Here is a 23,236-nt window from a genome sequence, read left to right as displayed (position 1 = left end):
ATTTTTTTTTTAAAAAAAAAGGTCTTCTTTTATACCTATTTTTCCTTTCCCTCCCCGGCCGCTTCCCCGGGGGTCCCCAGGAGCCCGCCCGGCTCCGGCCCCCAGCCCCGGGCAGGGTCATCCCGGCGGCGGGAGGGAGCCGCCTCGCTCCCTTCGCTTGAGGCGCCGAAACACACCGTATTTGGGGTTGGGGTTGGGGTTGGTTTTTTCCCCCCCCCTTTTTATTCTTCTCTTCTTCCTTTCCCACGCAAGAAGAGTGATTAAGCCCCCAGCGGGTGCCCCTCGGTGGTTTCAGGCTCCGCCATCCCCACCAGCCGCTGAGCGGTTGGGGATCACCCATATATTGGGGTGCCATGAATGGCTTTAACGGGGTGTCCTCTGCCAGGACACGCCTGTGCCTGGGACGAGCAGCGTTGCCCACATGAGCCCACTGGAAACGCATTCAAGGAACGCACCAGGGACGGGTTTTTCTCTGTCTTCTGCCTGGAGGTGGGTTTGGGTTCCCACCACCAACGCTGTCTGCGCTCCCGGGCACTGCTTGTGTGTCACTCCACCCTACACCGACGTCAGGAATTGTTTCTTGGGCAGAAACAGCCAAAAATTGTCCCCGGCCTGTCGGTCCGTGGCCACGCTGGCTCCCTCCGTCCCCTGGGAGCACCCTGTGCTTCAGTTCATGCTTATAAGGCACTTTTTGAGCCTGAGAAGGATGATGCAAATGCACAGTATTCCTAGTTAATCACTATTGCTATTCATCATCATTCGAGGTATTTTGCATATTAACTAAGCAGGCAGAAAATGTGCTCAGCGGGGCTTATTCTCTGCCACAGTTGTTTACTCTGCAAGTGGGGATCCCTCCTCCTGTGGTTTCGGGCTGTGCCGCTCACAGGGCACCCGCAGCTGGTGGCATCTCACCCTCTGCTCCTCGTCCCTTGGGGGGTGCAGCTCCCCCCTTTGGCATCTTTTCCCTTAGCCACCCCAGAGCCTGGCAGGGAGCAGCGCCGATTTGGTGGGAGGACAGCCAGCATCGCAGATATCTCTCTTTTCCAGCTCTGATGTCCTTGGTGAATCCAAATAAATTGCAGGTGGTTCTGGGGGAAGTTTGGGAAGGAGCAAAGAGGGGGAGAAAAACCTGCACCCTGTCTAGAAATTACCCTGGGTAACACACTTGACGGCGTAATCTCTCCAAAGCCTCCAAGATAGCTTTGTCGGGCAAACAAAACTTGCTCTTCTCCTTTTATTAAATCAACTGTAGAAACAAAATGTGAAGTACCGGCGCCATCAGGAGCAAAGGTTTCGGTGAAGCCTGGGTAGCAGTGGTAGCCCAGAGGCAAAGCACAGCCGTTCCTATGAAATACCAGCTGGTGCCGCGTGTGATTTTCCATCAAATTTATCATAATCTAAAACTTTAATTAAAGTTAGAAAATAAAAACCCCAAAATACATACAAAATCCCTGAAGCGTGTCCTAAGTGCTGAGTTGCTGGAAATTGTCTCCTTCAGGAGATGGAAATTTCTTTCCATTTGGGAATCAAAACTTGTGTTGATCATAATATTTAACGAGCACTGACTCTTAAATAGCATTTTACGGTACCACCTCTTGCATTCACGTCGAAGGCACTTAGAGGTGAAAATGAACCAAATACCAGGGTTTTTCTCCCCTCTAAGCAGAGCCAGTGGCTTCCTTGCAAGTACAGGACGGGTGTTGGAGTTGTGTGCGCTCCCCCAGATGCTCACAGGTCCCAGCCTTGTCCCTGTGTTGCAATGACACATGGAGACCCCAGGGACAGATGGATGGACGGACAGATGATGGCACGGAGCGGCGAGGGGCTCTGGAGGGCTCGGCGAGGCGGGCAGGGTGCTGGGGTTGGCACTTGAGGTTAGGAACAGAGTTACCTGCTCTGCAACAGGCACCCCATCATTCCACATCAGCTTTGGGGTTTTATTTAGGTAGAGGAGCGAAGGCGAGTTTGCCATTGAATTCAGACGGGCAGTAGAAACCAGCGTTTCTGCAGCGAAATCCCCTGACCCCCAAACTACAGTTACAGCATTGAATTTCAACGCACGAGCAGTACATCAACGCCGATAACCCCATCCTGAAATCCTCCGCGGAAATACTTTGGAGCAGGATCTACTGCGCAGAGCGCAGGTGGCCGGGGTAAAATGAGAGCTGAGTCAACCTCATTCCTCAAAATCAGGGGCAATAACCGCACAGTTCAAAGTACTTTAAACTCCCTGCACGTGTATTAAGGTTTGCAGGGAAAGGTTTGTGCTTTCGTCTCTTGTACGTGACACCGCCTGTGCGGGGCACGGTAGCAGGTAATGCAAAAATATGGAGCATCAATTCTGACAGCTCCAAATGTCATCAGGACAGAGTTGACTGTTGCTAAATGCAACCCCAGGTCCTGAATTTTTGCATTGCAGAGTTGTCCCAAAGACCTCGAAGCTGGACTTCCCTCCTCCTGGGCTGTGCAGAAGTCACCACGAGCTACATCTGGGCACTACCCTCGGGTCTGGCTGGGACTGCAGTGTCACCGTACCCTGGGCATGGTTGCACTGGCTGTTTCTGCAGCAAGCGTTCCTACCTGTGTTGAAGTAATGAAAAATTAATCATGGTGTTAAAGCAATAAATAATTAACAAAGAAGGATTTTGCTGCAAATAAAACTGATTCTGTCTAAAGCTGGATGTGGCTTTGCAGCAAGCCTGCAGCCCCGAAAGCGCTCCCACAGCCCCCGGAGCCTGCAGCTCAGCCCTGGGGAGCGGGGACCAAGCCAGCACCATGCCACAGGGCACCAGGAACCGCTCCCCAGCTCAATGCCTCATGCGTGGCCAAAAGCATCACCGTGGAAAGTCCTGGGGTCAGCATAAAAGCCCTTATGAGCAGATGGGTGGGTGCAGAAAGCCTTGACAAGTGCCGGGCGTTCAAACCCTGGAGTGGGTCTGGGAAGATGTGATGGGGGACAAGCCATTCCCGGCTCTGCCACAGGCAAATCACCAACACGCTCTACGCCTCCGCTCTTGCTCCGTCAACATGAAGAATGGAATAAAAAATACAGGAAAGCATATTTTGCAAAGCTCTAGTACCTGTATAAATGAAGAGGCTGTAACTGCCTGGTTTTTAAACGCCAGTGGTTTCATCTCCAGGTTGCTCACACCCCTGGTGCAGGGAGAGGTCACCCAGCCATGGACCAGGCTGCTTCACTTCTCAGTGGCGTCCCTGCGCTCCCGGTTAATAGATGGTTTGGCTCCAGGATCCGTCAAACGCTCAGGGGAAATACCACAATTAAGGAAACTCTTCAGTCTTGACAGAGAAAATCATTCTTACTTAGGGGCATGGAGAAGATGCTTCCAAAGGAGTCTGCTGACCCACCCAGCCGCTCAGCAGGCCGGTATGAGCCTTATCCGTTCTTCTAGACCAACGTGAGGTCTACAAAGCACTCAGCAGCAAAGGGGTCAGCCCCAGAAACATGTTCATCGGCCACCAGTTTTCTCTCAGAAGAGTTTGGTTGCCCGTTATCCCATGGGAATTCATTTCTGCTGAAGGCAAACCTCTTCCAGTCTGAGCTTTTACTTTTGTGCAGACTTCACATTCATTGCAGAGGAATTTTGCCTCCAGGAGCAGGAGCTCAGGCACTTTATAAATGCTTGATAGTTCTGACCACCTCTTCTGAGTTATTATTTTATTTAAAAAAAGATTTATTATGGTTCTGGATGGCTCAAATTCACCGAGCTCACCTATGTGGTATTTTTCGTCTCTCATATTGGGTGTACCCAACGACAGTGTCACAGCCTTTAATAACACGCTTTAATTAATCCTGGAATTCTGAATGTGCTATTATGTTCATTTTTCAAAGAGGGGTCACAGTAGCAAAGAAAAAAAAAAATCTACATTGCTTGCGCAGGGCCACACCAGGAGTCTGTGGCAGACCAGGAAATTAATCTCTTAATCATTCTGCCAATTTGACCCAGCGGTGAGAGCAGAGACCTGTGACTACCTGAGCTCTTGGGACTGATGAAACTGTTTCCATTACCTGGGATGGCCTTTCCCAGCTGCAAAATAGGAGGAGCGGCTCTGAAGTCCTCTGTATGGCTTTGGAGATGGCTGCTGAAAGGCACCACGTAAGGGCTAGACGTCCCGACTAACAACCCACCTCTCCCAGTCTGCAGTGTTTTCACATTTATGAACGTTTCCTTCCTCTACGTCTGTAGGAGACAGACCCTGTTTGGATACAAGTGATTCAAGGAACAAGACATGAAGAGGCTCTGCTGTCTCTAGTCACCTGTCTGGATGGTGTGAACTTGTCCCTCTTCCATCTGCTGTCTGGGGAAGCTAATCTCAGAGAAGTTTTGTGTGTAAGCAAGGATAAAACCTCACCGCAGTCGGTGCTGTGCCCCTCAGCAGGGCAACATCTTAGAGGCAGGTTCTTCCACCATTTACACCCATAATTAGCTAGGTTGCTCTGCTAAGATCACTGATACTGTTTCAGATTAATATTTCTCTACCCGGCCTTTTGCGAAGAGCTGTACGGCTGACAAAAAGCGTTTGTCAGCTTGGTGTCTGCTTTAAACCAGGAAGATGAGGCGGACTGTGCAAGCAGTTCATTCCCGATTCATTCCAAGGCCTGGGAGCTGGGGCTCCTGGGCTCCAATCCCAGCCGTTTATCAGCTGCTCTGTGCATCCGTTCACGCTCCCACACAACAAAAAGACAAGAGTCCTGGTACTCGCCAACAGGGAGCCAAACACTGAAAGGGGAAGGGAGGAGGAAGTGCTTAGCGAGGGATGGAAGTTGGAGAGGAAAAGGGTGGAAAAGCAGGGGCTGGAGGAAAGATGGTAGAAGCTTGAAAGAAGAGAGAGAAACATCTGCAGATAAGCAGCAGCAAAGGCTCAAATGGAAAAAACATGAGAAAGGAGATAAAGCATTTCCGAATGCCGCAACGTCTATGAGCAAGAAAGGATACGAGGTCATAAATGGATTCTTCACTTCCCTCCTCTGAAAAGCACAGAGGAGAAGCTAATGAAATACAGACCAGGGAGCTGGTCGAGGGCAATGCCGTGGGGAGAAGCAGGATTGCTCCCACCTGTCCTCCTTGAGCCACTCACTGCTCCTCCTGCATAAAGGGCAACCTGGACATGTACATGGGGGGGGGCTGAGAGAGCAGTGAGGAGGTGTCCCTTCTCCCCACTGCCAAAACCCTTTCGAGACATTCCTGCTGCCATCTGGCCACATTTTATATTGCTCTGCCTTAAAATATTGTTGGTGCTCCGACATCCCCCCCCCATCCCGTGTGTTCGGACTATGGCATCGGTGGCAATCCAAGGCAGCCCAAAGAGGCAGAGTTGCCATCAACGTGATAAATAAAAACCCTTTCTGCAAGAAAAAGATGACTTCGGTCCTGCACAATTAAATCTGTCCAAGCCAAGGTCTCGCAGACTAGCTTTGGGACTCTGATATCCCACAGATCATTCAACAGCTATCAGAATATATGCAAAGCAATATCGGCTCTTTACTGTCTAGCCTAGAGTAAAATAGATTCATAGTTTTATATTTAACAAGGAAAATGAAGATGAGTCACAAAGTACGTTTTGTCTAAATACAAAAAAGGTTTTGCAAATATTTGCAGTTTGAAAGGCATTTTAATAAAAGTTTGCTGAAACACTTCTACAAAGTTTTCTTTGTGCATATTTTAAAGAATGCCTGCATATCATTCATAACACAATAATACATTACTGCAGAGAACATACAGTATTCTTGTATTAAAATGTCAAACACTTTGATTTGGATCAGTCATTTTGTCAAAGAAAATGCAGTAGGGAAGAAAATAACCTTGAAAAATACCACGTGTCTTCTATTTGCCAGTTAAATATTTTGAGCATCAGAGCAGAGAGGGGTCCGCTAACTCCAGTCGGTTATAAACACCCTTAGAAAATGGGGTTTTTTTAAGGCAACCAAGTGAGCTAAAAAAAAAAAAATCATTGTACTTTATCTTCTTGAGTGTTAGACATTAGTTTTCTTCTCAAAGGGTGGGTCTTGGCTAGTTTCTCACAAGGCCTTGATAGAATGTCCTGTACTCTTTCTTGGTAAGCTCTCTCTGCTGCTAGACCCGATTCATATTCTCGCTGCTTCTCTTCTTCCTCAGCATCACGGGCCTGTTGTCGATAGGCAATTTGAGCCCGGAGCTGCTCTTGGTATTCTTTTGCTTCCTTTACTCTTCTGGAAATGACATACAAATAGCTTATTTATGAGGTGCGGGTAAAAAAAAATAATCATCTTTATTATTATTATTTAATCTGCTAGCATTCAACCTCAGACCAAAGAACCATTCAAAACTCCTTTTAGGTGTTAAGAGTAACTACCACTCTAACCAAATGCTACATGCTAACCTTACATTCGTTGGAGAATGAACTGCATTCTGTTGTATGTTATAAAGCAGATTGCAAAATCAGTGCTTAACAAAAAAAAAATAAAAAAGAGCAAGAACAACCCCCTGCAATCAGCACGCCTTCCCTGCCCCTCACTGTGACAGTGAGAGGACAGAGAATGAGAGTGTCAGGTCCCAGCCGACTCTTTGCTAGCTCAGGCTCACTGCTGCAGCAGCCTTACACCCCATCTCCACTCGCTCATTCCGAAGATAACAAGTGACTGCCAACGGGGAAGGCAGGGTGCAGGCTCCTGCTGCAGCCTTGTACTAATATTCTAGGAAATGGCTGTCAGAAGAAATCATTCCTCCATTCTACCTCGAGACTCATACTTTCACTACCCTCTGGAGCAGCAGTGGAAGCCTACCTACATGCTCAGGCATACAGACGCTTAAAATGCCAACAGTCTAGTCAAGACCTGTGCGCTAACGCCACGCAGTTGAACCACGCAGCACTTACTGACACCACTGAATGCCATCTTTGCCAAGTGAAGCACATCCAAAACGAAGCCCGGCATGTTTCCCTCAGAAGGGTGAGATTTCTGCCACATCCAGGAGATTGTTACCAATAAAGCCGTCAGAGAACACAACAGATACTGGCTCTGGAAGGAGCTACTCGTTTACCTCCCATGGACTGGTGTGGAGAAAGGGCGGGAGTACAAGAGGGAAACTGAGTAAGTGAAATAAGGCCCTTTGCCCTGGGCTTCGCCTGACACCCAGAGGAACGTTTCAGCTACTGCGTATAACTATATTCTCACTCTGAGGAACTGTAAGGTAAGGAGAGCCCAGTGCAGCTGGGTTACGTGTGGTAGTCTGGTATTCTTGGTGGCTGACTATATAATTGTTTAAGGGATGTGTGTGGGTGGAGTTTAGCAATAAGCCTGAACACACTAGTTCTCCTAGGTAAGTAACGAACTAACCTTTCATTAACCCTCCTCCCCAGACCTCTGCCACTCGTAATAACAGCTCAGAGCGTGAGGGGATGTATTTAATAAACACGATCGATGTAAGACACATGATGGTCCAAAAAGATCAAAACAAGGATATGTAATGAAACACCATTATTTGTATGATGAGATCAGAATCAGTGATTTAATACCGATTGCAATATAACAGGGCTACTATTGAGCAGTTCGGAGCTGATAGGCTGCATGGTGGCAGAGCCTCTCTGAACAGAAGAAAGCCCACGCAGCGCTCCGAGTTATCCGAAAATGAGAATTCGACTACTCACAAGTTTAAAAGATTGACCTGCCATGAAATGAACCGATGGCATAAAAGAAAAATACCTTGCATATTTTTCTTCTTCTGTATGTTTGAGTTCTGTGATTGCTTCAGCTAATAACTTCCTCTCTTGAGCAAGTTCTTCCTGCTCCTTTGCATTTCTCTGCACTGAAAAAAAAACCCAACAAACCAAACTTTTAGACGGTAACAGCACTGCTAAGCTTGAAGGGACAGTGAGACTGTATTTGAGCCAAGTAGCCTAAATAGCAAGCCTGAGTTTTGTTGCTTCTGAAAAGGCACACAAACAATGGCAAGTGTATTCTCAGCTTATTTGTTTTTCCACCCACTCAGATTAGAAAATATTTCACATTCAGAACTTCATAATAATAACAACAACAACAACAACATAATTAATAATAATGACTGCTTGCTCATGCAATCCTTACTTTACTAGGCTTTGCTCTGGTGATAGCAATGGGAAATTAGTGTAAGGAATGTCTGTAGGAGTAAAGTTTCAGAAGCAGATTCAGAGACGGTAGCATTGTTGCCCACTCAACCATACAGCCTGTGCATGCTGGGCCAGATGGTCTTCCCAAAAGCAGTTCGTTGTACTGCCTCTGCCTTTGCCAAGACTTGCATTCATGCGGTAGGTTTGGTGCACAGACAGCGAGCTGTTATTACTTACACTTCTCCTCCATCTGCAGTTGTCTTGTATCCAGGACATCTTTCAGTAGCTGCTTTCTAGCCTCCTTTTCTAATCGCGTTTGCTCAGCCTTCTTGGCCCAAACCTTTGCCGCCTCTTCTTTGAGGAGTTTGTCCACTTCTTTTTCTCGCTCTTTCTCCTCCTCCAGCTGTTGAGCCAGGTGTGCCAGGTAAGTCTGTTGCTCCTTGAACAGCTCCTGCTGCAAACACACAGACATTTGCAGATCTGAGTAAACGAGTTCAAAAAAGCTTTTCAAAAACGTGAAGAGAAGTGGTGGTTTGCAGCCAGTGTGGGAACTGGGAGCCTAGAGCTCCATCCCAAACCCTGCCATGGGAAAGAGCTGTGCAGGATCTTCTTCCTGGCCAGTCAACAGTGCCTGGACAACAGCGTAAGAGCAGGACAAATACAGAGTGATTCCTTCCCCCATAGCAGCTCAGCTGCCTACAACACAGACATTTTACAAACTTTCCACAGCTGACCAGGCTACTTCATCATCTGCATTACAAGCCTTGGGATCCAATAAATAGAATAATAAATATCACCTCCTCTAATTTTGTGCCAAGGTCTAACAGTGAGTTTTTACAACTTACTTAACCTACACGAGCTTCGAAGTACCTTGAGCAGAGTAATGAATGCAGATCCCTGCTCTTTCAAAGTTATCTTGAGACCCATTTTCACCCTGAAGTTGGACAGTCTACTCATTTTAAATTTAGGAAGTGACAGACACATCCATGGTTTCATGGCATCTCCAAGATACTTAATGTGAGGTTTTGCATCTATATATCCAGCTATTAAAGATTTAAAACCGCTTCTTATTATAAATGAATTAGAATAAGTTAAATATTCACTTTCCTCTGCAGTTACAAACATTTAATAAATCAGGTCCATGAAACAAAAAAAAAAATGGTTTTCTAACCTCCATTACGTCCATGCAGTATACGGATGAAAAAGCTCGGGTGATTTATACACAACGAGATCAGCACAGAGGGACAAGATTTCAGGATTTCCCGAGAGCCCCCTTCTTTTGTCTAGGCTGGTAGCCTTGCTGATTGCAACGCATGCTTTAAAGTACTCTCTGAGGTTTTAACAGATAATGGGCTTCTTCAGAGAAGTAGGGTGCTGGCAGGAGGAGAAGCAACAGGCAACAAAAGAATCAACTTGTTCAGAGAAAAGGGCTTGTGTCTGATCGCATTTATACCGTGCAGTTCACTAAGGGCCGCAAAATTAGTCTAGATGAGGTATTGCCCCACAACTTCACAATGAACACCTCTAGTCCTTACTTTTCTTTTTGTTTTCTCCTCAGTGTCTTCCTGGGGTTCCTGAAGAGATTTTTCTAAGATCTTCATCTCTAGGGCAAGTTCACCTTGTTTTTCTTCATTAAGACGATTCTTCTTGTCCTGTGCTGCACTGAGCAACGTATCCCTGCATTCCTTCTGTTTCTGTAGTTTCTCCATCTGAAGTTGTTCATTTTCTAGCTTAAGCAGTTGCTGCTGTTCTTCCTACAATGGTAGAAATAGCCAGCTTGTAAAAGTCATTGCATAACTTCAAACTAAGTGATGACTAGAATTAGTTAAATTGGAACATTGAAGAGCAAAGATAAATATTTAAAGCCTTTCTTAGTGACATTAGAAAATTAGTGTCATCCATTAGACCTGTTAAAGCATGAACATTTTAGCATATCATTCATTAGCATTCAGGATTTTTCTCTTTAATTATCACATGCACTTCAATACCAAAACACCGGAATGCCCGATGTACTCCAAATAGTTCAAGTGGATAGTCAGAGTCATCTCTTTAGAGAAATGGGTATCGTTGCAGCACGTATGATCTATATCCAAGTCTTCACACGCAGCCATAACCACTAACCGATAACAGAGCCATGTGTTCCTCCTGTTTCCGCATATATTAACTGTCCTGTGTCTGTGCCGGATGTTCAGAGCACTGCATCTCTAGCGGGCGTAAGGTTGCGCAAAGTAATTGTATCCTTATATTCTGATGGGCAGCTACTGAATTTCCATGGCTTCAAACCGTTCCACTTTATATTGGAAAGGACAGGAAAATGGACAGTAAAGTTGAGTTCTTAAGAGAGAAACAATGTAAAATAGCAAATGTATATTCAAGATCGAACAGGTATATGTATATTCAAGATTATTTAGCCAAAAGAAAAAGAAATCCCAAAGCAGCATCAATAAAGTAACTTCGCATAATTCCTGAACATCCTGCATTTGAATAAGCTTACAAGCACTCATAGTTGTAAAACAGTATGTGGCCATCATTAGCTTATCTACAGGTCTCGGAAACAATGCCTCAGCTGTCTTGAAGATACACAGGTTTTTGATAACCTGTTTTTAAACTAAATGTGTCTTCTGTAATGTCAATAAATATTCTAACATGCATCAGCAGGTTTGCCATAAACAACGTGTCTAATCTTCCCCATACGGAAGTACAAGCTGCACCTCCTAAGGAGCATAACTTGTTATGCTGGACATAAAGCACCCACTGACTCTTCCAGCGTTTCAAAGCCAAAGCTGACTTTGCTATCTTCCTGAACGGCCAAATCCACTTTCAGAAGCTGGTAAACAGCTTTGAAACTCAGTATATATTACTTGAGCCACTAAGTAAGCCAAAAAACTTTGAACAGTAAAGAAGGAAAGGAGGTGGAAATAGCTAGCAGTCTACTGGGCAAGCTGGCACATGTCTTAGGCTGAATTCTGATGTCAGTGAAGTTGTATGAGAGCAGCTGAGGATGGGATCCATGGTGCTTACTCTGTGAAAGTTTATACGACGGGGTGACACAACATTGCAAATGTACAAAGAAATCATTACCAACCATCCATCTGCAAGCCAAGACCAAAGTGCTACAGCAGAAACTTGTCTAGCACTTGTTATTCTGGCTGTAGTCTCACATGATTTCCATCACTTCAAGATATCACAATTCTTTACGGGAGAAAAAAAAAAGACAGAGGGGGATGAAGGAAGCTAATGTAGGTAACAGCTAATTAAAAAAGGTAATGCAAAAATTGCTGTCTCCATTTTGTCATCCAGCCTGAGATATCTTGATGCACACATATGGTCTATCGTGGCAAAGGTGCAAGTTTTGCTTCCCTAAACAATCTATTTCCATTGCAACAACCAGAAGAAACCATTATACACAGAGACACTTAGCCGTCCATAGCACGTCCTTCACCCAGATGAAACCCCTGATCATTATAGGCTACCAGCTCTGTACTGAAAAACTTGTAATGAGGCCATCTGTCACATCCCTCTTCTGCTGAAAAAGGATTACATCCCATTTTCAATACAGAAACTCTCCTTTATGGACCCTTTGAAGAAAGCTTTTTTCCAGACACTAAACCACTTCACCAGAAATTTATCTTCTTGACGGAGCCCAAGGCAGCTGTCTTCAGGGGAAGCTACAAAGTCTTCTATTCTAACAGCATTTTTCTGAAAAGGCCGGTTAAGTAGAAGTGTTCTTTGCCTGGGAGGTTTGGCAGTGCCTTAAAAGTTGTTACAAGAAAGTAATTTTATTCTGCATGTTTTTAAATAAGTGAAACATTACAGTCTAGCTTGGAATAAGGACTCCACTGTTTTACAGCCAGGCTTTTCAGAGCTTTAGATTAATTATTGTCATTATTTTTAAAAAGTAGTGGAGTATATATCTTGCCAACATCAGCCTCCAGTGCCTACAGACTCAGTCGCTACATGTAAATAGCTGCAAAATGAAGACTGAGTCTGAACCAGCCTCCCATAACTCACAAAGTCAACACTGTGAACTAGCAAGCCCCACCAGAGCCAGCACAACTACAGCAAGCCTACACTGGAGAGAGATAAGGGGGGGGGGAAGGGTAGTGGCCAAAGAGTTGGGCCAAGGTAGCCAAACGCCTTCCGCGATGTGACGCCCACCAGCAGCCAGCGCTAATAGGCAAGAAAGCTTAGGCACTGCTTGCTAATGTTAAAAAAAAGAATGGACATAGATTCTGAAATTCAGTCAGCTGGGGCATAAGCAGTTGGGATTTTTCACATAAGTGTGTCTCCTCGTGCATGTGTCAGGGTCCCGAGTGCACCAACAGGCTCTGCAACCTCCCCGCAGGGGTTTGGCTGCCTGCGCTCGCAGCCAGCCCCGACGTGAGCCTGGGATCGGAGAGCTGGGAAAGAGCGGTGTGAGAAAGGGCTGAGAGGAGACACTTGGGAGCTGCAGTTAGGCTCAGTCTCTCGCCCTTGGTGCCTACGTGAGCTATGCTGCAGGTACGCCTGTGCCTGAGGTCGATCCTGATCCAGACCTGCTGACTTGACTTGCTGGCTTCATGTTGGACTTCACCACTACAGACCTGCCCAGCAGTTTGGACTGTTAGATTACCCCGGTTACTGTCAGCAGACCTGCTCGGCTTGTTCCTTCGGGTACTGTGGGACTCTTGTCGGGGAGGACAGCATACTTGCCTGCCCTGCTGTCACCTTCAGCTCCTGGCTCACCTTCCCTTCTGGGAGCAGCACACTCTTGCTGCTTCCTCCCAGTGCACTTACTGTGATGATTAAACATACGTATCATGGTCTAATGTTAGGGATTACAGCTGGGACACAAGACCCTCTAGCTAACTCGCAGGAAACTGGAAATGAGAAAATTGAAAAGATGTCTGGCAAAAGCTTAAAAACATTTCCATTTCCCACAAAGGCTCCGAGAGGCTTTGAATGCCAAAATCCTTTACAATGCTAAGTTTCAAAAGATGTATTTCCCTCTAAACAGGAATGCATTTGCCACAGCTCTGGAAAAGAGGCTTAGCATAATAGGACAGTCTCAGATACTAATGGAATCAGTGAAGATACAAATAAGGTATGGGTTAATCTAAATGTCTAGTAAGCCTATCATTAGGAGGGCCTTATACACAACCCTGAATTCAGAATGATACGGAAATTACCAGCAATCGAGCCTCTTCTTCCTTCAGCCGCTTCGCCTCCTCTTTGTGAGCACTGAGCACCGCTACCTGGGCACTGAGCGCGTTCAGGATTTCCCGATTCTGCTCTGCTGACTTCTGCATCTCCACCGCCTCTCGCTTTTCCTTAGCCAGCCTATCCTCTTTCCAAAGCTCTGCAAACATCTGCTCCTCCTTCTCCTGTTGCTTTTTCAATTCCTCCTTCAGAGCTAGCTGGGCCAGCCGGTCTTCACACAATTCCTTCTGATGCTTCTTCATCCACTGTACACGAAGCTCCTCGCATTGTTCTCTGAAAGGCAACATAAAAGTTAAAAATAAAGTCTGAAAATAATAAGCAGGTCTGGAGGTGTGTGATGGATGGAGGCTCTCAGCTCATAACTACTCGGAGGACTACGGCTCAGGATGCCACATTCTACATCTGGTCTGACACTGACCCCTTGTGAGGCCTAAGGAATCACCGAGAGCCCGATTTGATGGAGATTTTGACCTTAATCAGTTGAAGAGCAGGTCCTATATTTGCACTTGTAAAAATAATATATATACACATGCACAACAAATATTTTATATATACAAGGTGTTTGTTATATATGCAGTTGGAACATGCATTGTGTGCAGTTTCTTTTATATATATATAATATTTCTAACATATAAACCACATGCACGCTACTCTTGTTCAAACATGTAGGTTGCTCTTTATTCAAATGAAGACTTAAAATAGGTTTACTAGTCACTTGAAAGCTCATTCATATTCAGAAAATACTCTGAGAGCGGAAATTTAGGTTACACAGTTGAACAGGAACCACTAGAAATTTATTAGTTTTTTTAATGAAGTTTTGCGGGATAATTCAGAAAAGTTGCAATAAAAGCCTGGAGGAGCTAGAAAGTCAAACAAGTAATACAGCTTTCAATTTTCATTTACTCGCTGCAATTGAGTTGCATATAAGCAGATACTTATCTTCAGTTGAAGAACACGCCAGTATTTAGAGATCCTGCTTTTATTTTTACAAAAAAAAGCACTACTGAGATCCACATGTGCTATCAAACAATATTTAATTTGAACAATATACAAGCATTTTAATTCTGTTCTATAACCAGGATGTAGATTTTTGTAAAATCAAAATGTGAAACTAGCAGACAATGGTGAAGATCTACAAGCGTTAAGGATCTGTAAGCTGTGATAGACACACATGAATGCTGTGAAGTAAAAAGATATCTCACAATTTCACGCTGAATGAAACCATCTTCTACAGATTATTGCAATGCTGTTTAGGAATTCATAGCAGACATCATTAGATATCATTGACTGAGTCTTGAACCACTGCATGACAGCAGTAGTTACCTGTACAATGTGAAATACTATTACTTTATACAGTGTTTAGCTGACAATCCTGTGTAGCAAAAACATTAAATATTCATCAAGCAACTATTTCATAGTACTATCATTCTCCACATCAGGATAGTTACTTAATTTTCATAACCACAGCAATGAAACAAAATCTGAATGAATTCCATTGCCTAAGATTTTTTTTTTAAACTTAAAACTCAGTTTGCCAGCACTAAAGATAGATATTTGGTGGTTTGCTTTTTCATGCTCTGTGGCTTTGCTAAGGATCTGTCTACATAAAGTCTTCACTTTTCTAAATGATTCCCAAGTCCAATAGCTGCTGTCTCCATCTAAACCCGCCTCTATATTCCCTGACCTGGGTTTCGGGTATAGAATTAATAAGAGCACTATTCTCTGTCTGGGGCCATGGGTTCACACCTCCACAGAGGCTACAGAAACGATGCAAATTTGGCCTCTCCCTGAGGTCAACTGCTATATCCACTGGCAACGAGGCAAACAGGGAGAGAGTTTAGCAACACAGGATGTGACCGGTAGTCTATAACTCATTTCTGCCCTAAAACTAGTAAGATTATGCTCTAGAATAGTGGCTTCTTTACTTGACAGCACTCCTTCGTCACCTCCCGCTAACAAGCCCAGAACAAGCGCAGCTCCTGGTATCATTAATATGTGGCTGAGGCAACTACCAGCATGTAATAATTATGCGTTGGCTTACAAGATCTTCCAAAGCTTTACCAATAAAACTCCATGCTAAGCCAGCCTAATAAAAATTACTTAGGGCTTATAAACCACAAAGAGCGTTTCCCCGAATAGCCCTCCTCCAGTTCAGAACCAGCTGAACAAGCTGCCGACAGACAGAAAAAGTGACAGTGCCAAAAGCCAGCCTGACCCTGTTCTCAGTGCCACAGCGAGAGCCATCCAACCAGCCAAACTTACAGTGGAGCGGTGCAAAACCAGAGCTGTGACTGCAGAGGGGAAGGATTGCTACACCTCACTCTCCCTTGGTGCTGCAGGAGTGAGATACAGCCAAAGAACACAATGCTTGACCTGTAATTTCATGCAGAAGCAGAGGTCTCGCCACATTTTCTTCCTGTCGGCATTCACTGTTTGCTGCCTCACATTTCAGCTGTAAGCTTCTGGGGCCAAGGGCATCTCTCTTCATCCTCTACCTGTAAAGCACCTAATGCCCTGGAGGCAGTGGTGAAAGGTGCTAAGCGCTATACACAAATGATAAAAGGGAAAGCAGTGCCATGAAAACAAAATTCTCGTTTTACTTGATACCCAGAAGTCATTTCTAGCCTCTTAACTGTTCCTGACTGAGAAGAAACAACAGTAATCTGCCAAGTCCCCTTTCATCAACATCAAGTCTCCCTAAGAGAAAGCCTCCCACACTTAGCACTTTTCTCCCCCAATCCTAGGGCACGCCACATCCTCTAACCAAATGTTGCGCTCTTCTCTGAGAGTTGGGCTTGTATCCTCTAAAGGAGAAACTGTCCCTGGAACAAGGAACAATCCTTAGCTCAGGTCCTCAGAAGAGAAGGGCGAGTAAACACAGGAACGAAGGGGCAGACGCCAGCGCAGGCTAGTGAAAAGGGATGGCTGTTTTACTTCCTTGTATGAGACGGGAACCTTCTGACTACTCATCCACTGGTTGTCCCAACAACAAAAGCAGAGAGCAGCACAGCGATGTGCGTGCCGTGAGCCATGGCACACTCCAAGAGGTGCCCCTGCCTTCAAGGAGGTCAAACATACTACGTCATCGCCGGTTTTCTTACATTTTAACACTGGGATCTATCTTCCAACTCCTGGGTAGGAGTTAGTGGTGATTAAAGACTACAGTACTAATTCAGTATTCACAAAAACCATATTTCTCAAATGTTCTGAGGGAAACATGCCACTATTAAGATTTGAAATCTTACACCATTAGAAATAACTGTATTACCTTAACACAATGGGTTCAAAGTTCTCTCAGCAGAGAAGGAATAAAGACTTAGTTATTCTTTTTCATGATTATAAACTAATCTGAATTTAATTGAATTCTCAGAGGGGAAGAGAAGTTAAATAAAAGTTCGGCATGGTTAGAATTTTAATAGAAAATAACCCTGTAATTGCTCGATTTCATCAAAATAATTCCTTCAAAGCAGCTTTTCCAGCAACCTATAAACATCTGCTCCCCCAGATGGCTGTTTTTCTTCCTCACTTTGCTATCCTAAGCTTCTTAACATCAAAATTGTGCCTGTATGTAGCCACTTCCCAAAGACAGAAACTGCATTTTTTCCCCCTCCCCCAACAGTTATTTATTCATTTTACGGCTGCAGTACAAAGCTGCTGTGATAACAACATCCTCTGTATGGATGCTTCTGATGTTATCACAAGAAAGAGGATGTAATATGTGGTTTATGCAAATTTTAAGACATTGCAATTTTCTTTAAAGACACCAATGACGAACGTGCCCTCGGGCTAGAACTGGCTTTCATACAAGTTGTAGCCCTTCATGAAAATGAATTCCAGCAGGGCTCCGGTGGTCTGAGGACCGTGCCCTCTGTCACCTTGCGACGAAGGACTGTTCCTGGCTAACATCACTACTGAGAAGCTGTTAAATCTACATCCTCAGGCTACAGCTCCAAACCCAGCCCACATGGCTGATAAAAGAGCTGCCTTTTAGTACTCTGGAATAATGTACTGGAGCGCTGTGCGCTACAGGTGCTCCTATACCTCAGGTTTGAGAATCGATACCTGCAAAAGAGTGGAGCGTCTTGCTTAAAGTTAAAAGAAATATAAAGAAGTCTGTATTAGGTTTCAGAAAGACATTCAAAATAGTTGTAAACTCACAGGCAAAGAGAAAATCATGTGCATATCCACCTGTTACTGAAAGGACCTCCCAGGGCTCCTCTGGGTGTGCCCTAGAGCAACGGTCTCCAAAGTGGGGTGTGCAAGACAATCCATTGGGGCACGGGAAGAAAATATGTTTTGTACCATTAATAAACACTATTTTTATTTTTCATGTTATTTATTTCATCTTTACCTCACCCTCTTTTAATTTCTGTTTTTGCATCTGTTTTATAATGTACCTAATATACTAGGTATATTTTTATATAATATACCAGCTCTGCACGGAGCAGGATGGTTTAGGAGGAAGAGTAACAGCTAACAGCGGGGGGAGGAAAAGATTTGGGGCTACTTAAAGACAAATACATGCAGATTCAGATATTAGAAGTTACTAATCTGATCAGAATCGATCGCCACAGTAACGACTTCCTTTCTCATTGGAGAAGGACAGAGAAGAAAAGACTTTAAAATATTACTAAGCATATAGATGAAGAAAGATATCTGTCTTTCGAAGCAGAGATCAACAGACAAGGTGAACTGTTGTCAGCTGGTGTTATTAAAGTTTTGGGTTTTTTATAGGGACCTTAATTTAAAAGTAGAAAGAGACAGAGCTAGAGGAACAGAGGGAAGAGCTGACTATGGAAATGTATTTCCATTACATCAGGATACTCAAAGAGAAAGACTCTGTGCACTGTAGGATGAAGATTCATTTGCAAAGATACTCAAAGATTGCCACTCACAACAGCTGTGAAGAAAGATGATTCCACTGCCTCTAAATCCTCTGAAGAACTGCAGCCAGCAGAACGCCACCAGTAAAGCTCCAGTGGTATGAGTATTGCCTAGATCCAAAAGCAGACTGGGAAAGGTAGAAGGATGATGGGAACGGTCCCGTGAGACTGAGCAAACCTTATCTCAATAGGGTTGTACTGGGAAAAAAAAGAGGACCTGAGACATTAAGACAGGCAACTGCAGCATGAAAGTCCAAGTATGTATCACCAGATGATGAGATTCACTGGTGGGATTCATTTTGCAATTAAAATATCTAAAATTAGGCATCTGAACAGGAATCCACATGTGAGCTAAATTCCCATTCTAATTAATGAGAACCTAATTAATGCAGTCAGTGGAGGCTAGGGTGCAGTTCAACTGGCAGACCAGTATATGCCTACTTGAGGATGACATTAGGTTCCTTTAACTGTCCTGACCTCAATGAGGATCTACTGAGTAGAACACGATTTCAGATTCCCAGTGAATATAGATACCAACACTTAGACACCTACCTTTAGGTGTCTAAACCACAAGCCGAATCCCTTCTCCTTAGCATGTAAGACAAGCTACAAGTACAAAATAAAAGGCACTCCAGCAGCGTCTCCTCTAAACAATTTTAGACATGAATTTCAACCACTTTGCATGAAGGGTAGAGAACAAACTAGGAACTGTAAATTGGAGGACCATATTTTAAAGCCAGCATGTGAATTTAGAAGTGCACACACTGCCTTAACACCTGTCTCAGTCAATAAACCCCACATTTATCTGTGAAAGTAGTTAATTAGAGGTTTATGCACAAGTGAAAGCAAGTGTTGATTTTTATCCCCAGCCTCTGCACACTGAGAAGCAGGTGTTGTGGATTTCCACAGCACTGTGGGAGGCTGGGAAGAGACACTTCAAATGATTACAATTAAGTTACATTAATATTATTTTCATCCCTTCCTCAGAAAACCAGATTTCCAAGAATTGAACAAGTCAGATTTCATGCCAAGGCCTCAGGGCTTGACAAGCACCTGCAAATCTTAATGACTTCAAAAGATGCTGACAAGCTCCGTATCTAGGAAGACCTGGCACAGAACTTCAGGCTGCATTAAAACCTTAGCTTTGGCTGGTACTCTTGAAAAGTACACAATAAATAACAACACTGACTTTTTGGACAATCTTAACTTTTCAAGGATCTTTCATGTATTAGCTTAATAAGCATGATTTAGGCCAAATTAACCTTCCATGAACCCTTTTCACTCCAATAGTATAAAGCTGAAATAGAACTATGTGCCAGAACAAAGAATTACAAAACCAGCTGACTTGGCAGGTGAAAGTGCAGGGATGCTCATACAGGACAAGGAGTTTCGCGCTACACTTGGAAGAATGTTTTCATGGTATCTCAACACTTAAATCAACTAACGGAGGCAGTACAGTTCTCTGTACCTGTTGCCTTCATCTCTATTGAAAAAGCATTGCAAATTTGGATCCCTGGTTGAAATTCACCCCCTTCATCGAAAGTCAGAAAAACACTATACTCTGCTCCACTGCATGCAACGTAGCTGAGGCCTTTCAACTTCTGGCAAAGCTCATATGCCTCTATCCAAACCACCTTCTTTTTTTTGTTTGTTTGTTTTATCATTTCAATCACATTCATCTTTCCTTCCTCAGTTTATTATTGCCACCTTCTTGTTAAATTGCCTCTTTGTATTTACTTCACCCAAATTCTATTTTGTAAGATACCTGAATTGCTGCTCTCGTTTTTCAGCCACCAGCTGTTGTCTTTCTTTTTCTCTCTTCTCTTCCAGTAATTTTGCTTGCTTCCTCATTTTCTCTTGTTTCTCCAGTACCGTTTCTTTAAGTGACTCCATCTCAGCTAAGTACCTACTTTCCTCTGCCTCCAGAAGCTCACGAAGCCTGTAATGAAAACATTTAAATAAAAGCTAAAACAATCCTTCCGTTGAAGGATGAAGTTCGAGTTTATTTGTTATGAGTGCAAAATGGGTACCGGGCTCCTTTCAACACTTCTTGCAAATGCCAAAGAAAGGAACAACCAAGGGAACATCAAATTTTAACTTGGGGATCACTCCTGTTGTGCCCACAGAGGGGATCTTACAGCACAACATGAGCGATTCTGTCCTGGCACAATTTAAGCTCCTTATCTTACAAATCCGTTTCCAATGCTGCTTAACAACTTCAGTCCCCCATTAAGCAAATTCTTCTAATTTCCAGACTACATTTGTCACCAGCTGATATCCATTTGATCTTGACCTATTGTTATCCTTCAGCATAATCCCTCCCTGGTATTTACCCACCCTTCTCTATGCAGCTATAATTGTATCTTCTCTCAAACTACCTTTTGTTATTTTAGCATCACTCCGTAAACCACCTCATCCTGAAAGATCTTTGATGAGAAAATTATGTCAAGTTGGCAATTTTTAAACACACCACCCTTTACCTCTCTATTAATCCTAGCAGTAAGAAACCTGGGGTCTAAGGAATCCAGAGACTCACTAATTCCAGCCCTAATGCCACAGCGGCCTCTGGGAAGTCACTCTCACTTTTACGCAACGGGATGCCCCTGCTACTGCGTGAGCAGTAGTGCCATGGACCTACGCTGGCACTGCTGGTGGGAGTTACAGGAGCAAAGCCAAAGACCTACTAATTCTGGAAACTGAATTGCACTCTCTTCACCATGTACCGAGCCGAGTCTCCCTGCTAAGACAGCATGGGGATCTTAAGCAGCTAAATAAACACAAACCCCTTGAGGTTCAACAAAAATCCTGCACCTGGGGAGGAACTGCCCCATGCATTGGTACACGCTGGCGGCCGTCTGGCTGGAAAGCGGCTCTGCAGAAAAGGACTGGGGGGGGGATCCTGGCAGACAAGCTGAACATAAGCCAGCAACGCACCCTTGCGGCAAAGAAGGCCAACAGCATCTTGGGCTGCATGGGGAAGAGCACTGCCAGCAGGTCAAAGGGAGGTGATCCTTCCTCTCAGCTCTGATGAGATCTCATCCGGAGTGCTGGGTCCAACCCTGGGCTCCCCAGTGCAAGAAAGATACAGACTTAGTGGAAGGGCCACGAAGATGATTAAGGGACTGGAGCATCTCTCCTACAAGGAGAACCTCTCCTAAAGACCTCTCTCTCCTGAGAGAGCTGGCACTGTTCAGCCTGGAGAAGAGAAGGTTCAGGGAGATCTTACAATGTATATAAATACCTGAAGGGAGGGAACGCAGAAACGGGAGAAGCTTCTTCTCAGTAGTGCCCAGTGACAGGACAAAAGGCAATGGGTGCAAATTAAAACATGTGAAATTCCACCTGAACATAAGAAAACACTTTTTTTTCCTTTACTGTGAGGGTGGTCAAATACTGGAACAGGTTGCCCACAGAGGTGGTGGAATCTCCATGCGTGGAGATAAGCAAAACTCAGGTTGCCCACAGAGGTGGTGGAGTCTCCATGCGCGGAGATAAGCAAAACTCAACAGGGTCCTGGGCAACCTGCTCTAGGTGAGCCTGCTTGAGCAAGGGGCTTGAACTAGATATCAGGAGGTTCCTTCCAATCTCAGTGATTCTGTGCCATTGATGTACAACTCCTGTCCTATGAAGATACATCAGACCGGGACACCAAACTGACGACTTTCACAGCTCCAAAGTCACTTTAAAGAAAAGTGGAACTGAGAAATTAAACTATACAATTTTTTTTTCCTAAGAACAACACAGCACAATTCTGTTCTTTACAAGACAGCAATAAGCCTCATCTTTACTATTTTTGACAGGCTTCTGACAAATTTTCATTTCTTTCAACTGCCTGTGCTGCAAAGTATTACTTGTAGGACCTAAACGTTAACTTAACGAGGTTGCAACAAAACCCTCAGTTACACCCAACAATTAGAGCTTCTGACACTTTTATCAAAGTACTCTTCATTCTCTTTAAAAAAAAAAAAAAAAAATCAAGCAACGAAAGTGCCATACTACTACTTTTATCTCGCATTTGACAGACAAGGCTCTAAATGCCGCCTAAACTGTACTAGTTACTGTGTTTGAATACGTATCTCTAGTGATTGGCTCAGTGGCTAGTACTAGCAACAAGAGCCCAAAGGCTACTGTTTGCTCAGCGTTGCTGCTTGACCGCCAGTTAAGCACGCCTATGCTTTCTGCTACGATGAATAACAAATACCATGCCGCAACGCGCAGCGTAACGTACAGAGCTGAGCTCAGCCGAGTGTTTTTCCCACAATCATTCCTCTAAGCACAGAGTTCAGTTGAAAACAGTAGGGCAGATATTGGTATTAGCTACTTGTTTGCTACCTCTCCCGTCTCTCATCAGTCCCTGCCAGATACTCCTGCACTGTCGCGTCCACCTTTCTCCGCACGACGCTGTGCAGCCATTTTTGTTCGCTGCGTTGCTGCCACTCATAGACGGTGCGATGCTGGTTGTACAGCTTTAAGAAGTCGGCATATTCGAGGAGTTCCTTTTCTTTCTGTCTGCGGGCCAAGACAAAAGTTTCACTTGTTTGTTCTTTAGGAGGCTTGGCTCTCTGTAAGAGAAAGCGTGTTATCAGTGGTGAAAATGTAATCAGCTATTCTGCGGTGGTTTTTTTTATAGTTGAATTGATGACCAAATAAGCACGTAACACCAAATGATGAGAGTTCAGGCTAATTAGGGGTCAATCCCGACAAGCCTCACCTTGAGGAGCACCACACCAGTACGGGAGCATGAAATGGCTTCAGGTGCCAGCACTTGTCTGTGGCCCCGGCTGCGGTTTACGCCTTACCCTGTTCACCCGAGGGGATGGTTATGGCCTGCTTTACGCACACCGAACAAGCGTTCTCACCGCGGGTAACCTCCGGCCGCCTCCCTCTCCGGCACAGCTCCCCGGGGCTCCGAGCGCCTCCTCGCACGCTGCCGCACCCCACCGCGCACACGCGGGGCCCGCGTCCCCGCAAAGGAGCGACCTCGCCCCGCGCGGGTACAGTCGGACCGGCTCCCCCGGGGACCCGCAACGGACGGCGGCGGGTCCTCCCGAGGCCCTCAACCCGCACCGCGA

The 23,236-nt window shown here is 44.8% G+C and overlaps 1 protein-coding gene across 1 annotated transcript in view; it reads right to left on the bottom strand.

The window, feature by feature from the left end:
* Positions 1-5,967: 5,967 nt before the first annotated feature.
* Positions 5,968-23,236, bottom strand: part of CFAP53 (cilia and flagella associated protein 53) — a 40,589-nt gene continuing 23,320 nt past the window's right edge. Inside the window, exons 2-8 of the mRNA XM_009273830.1 lie at positions 22,497-22,726; positions 19,930-20,103; positions 13,251-13,554; positions 9,618-9,836; positions 8,320-8,536; positions 7,700-7,802; positions 5,968-6,208 (exon numbers count right to left, since the gene is read on the bottom strand). Of these exons, the coding sequence (XP_009272105.1) occupies positions 5,968-6,208; positions 7,700-7,802; positions 8,320-8,536; positions 9,618-9,836; positions 13,251-13,554; positions 19,930-20,103; positions 22,497-22,726 (1,488 nt within the window). The remainder of the gene's footprint in view (positions 6,209-7,699; positions 7,803-8,319; positions 8,537-9,617; positions 9,837-13,250; positions 13,555-19,929; positions 20,104-22,496; positions 22,727-23,236) is intronic.

The sequence above is a fragment of the Aptenodytes forsteri genome, unplaced genomic scaffold (genome assembly GCF_000699145.1).
Source record: "Aptenodytes forsteri isolate BGI_AS27 unplaced genomic scaffold, ASM69914v1 Scaffold31, whole genome shotgun sequence".
Lineage (NCBI taxonomy): Eukaryota > Metazoa > Chordata > Aves > Sphenisciformes > Spheniscidae > Aptenodytes > Aptenodytes forsteri.
Note: the sequence above shows the minus strand (reverse complement) of the source record. Positions and strands in the feature narration are given on the sequence as shown.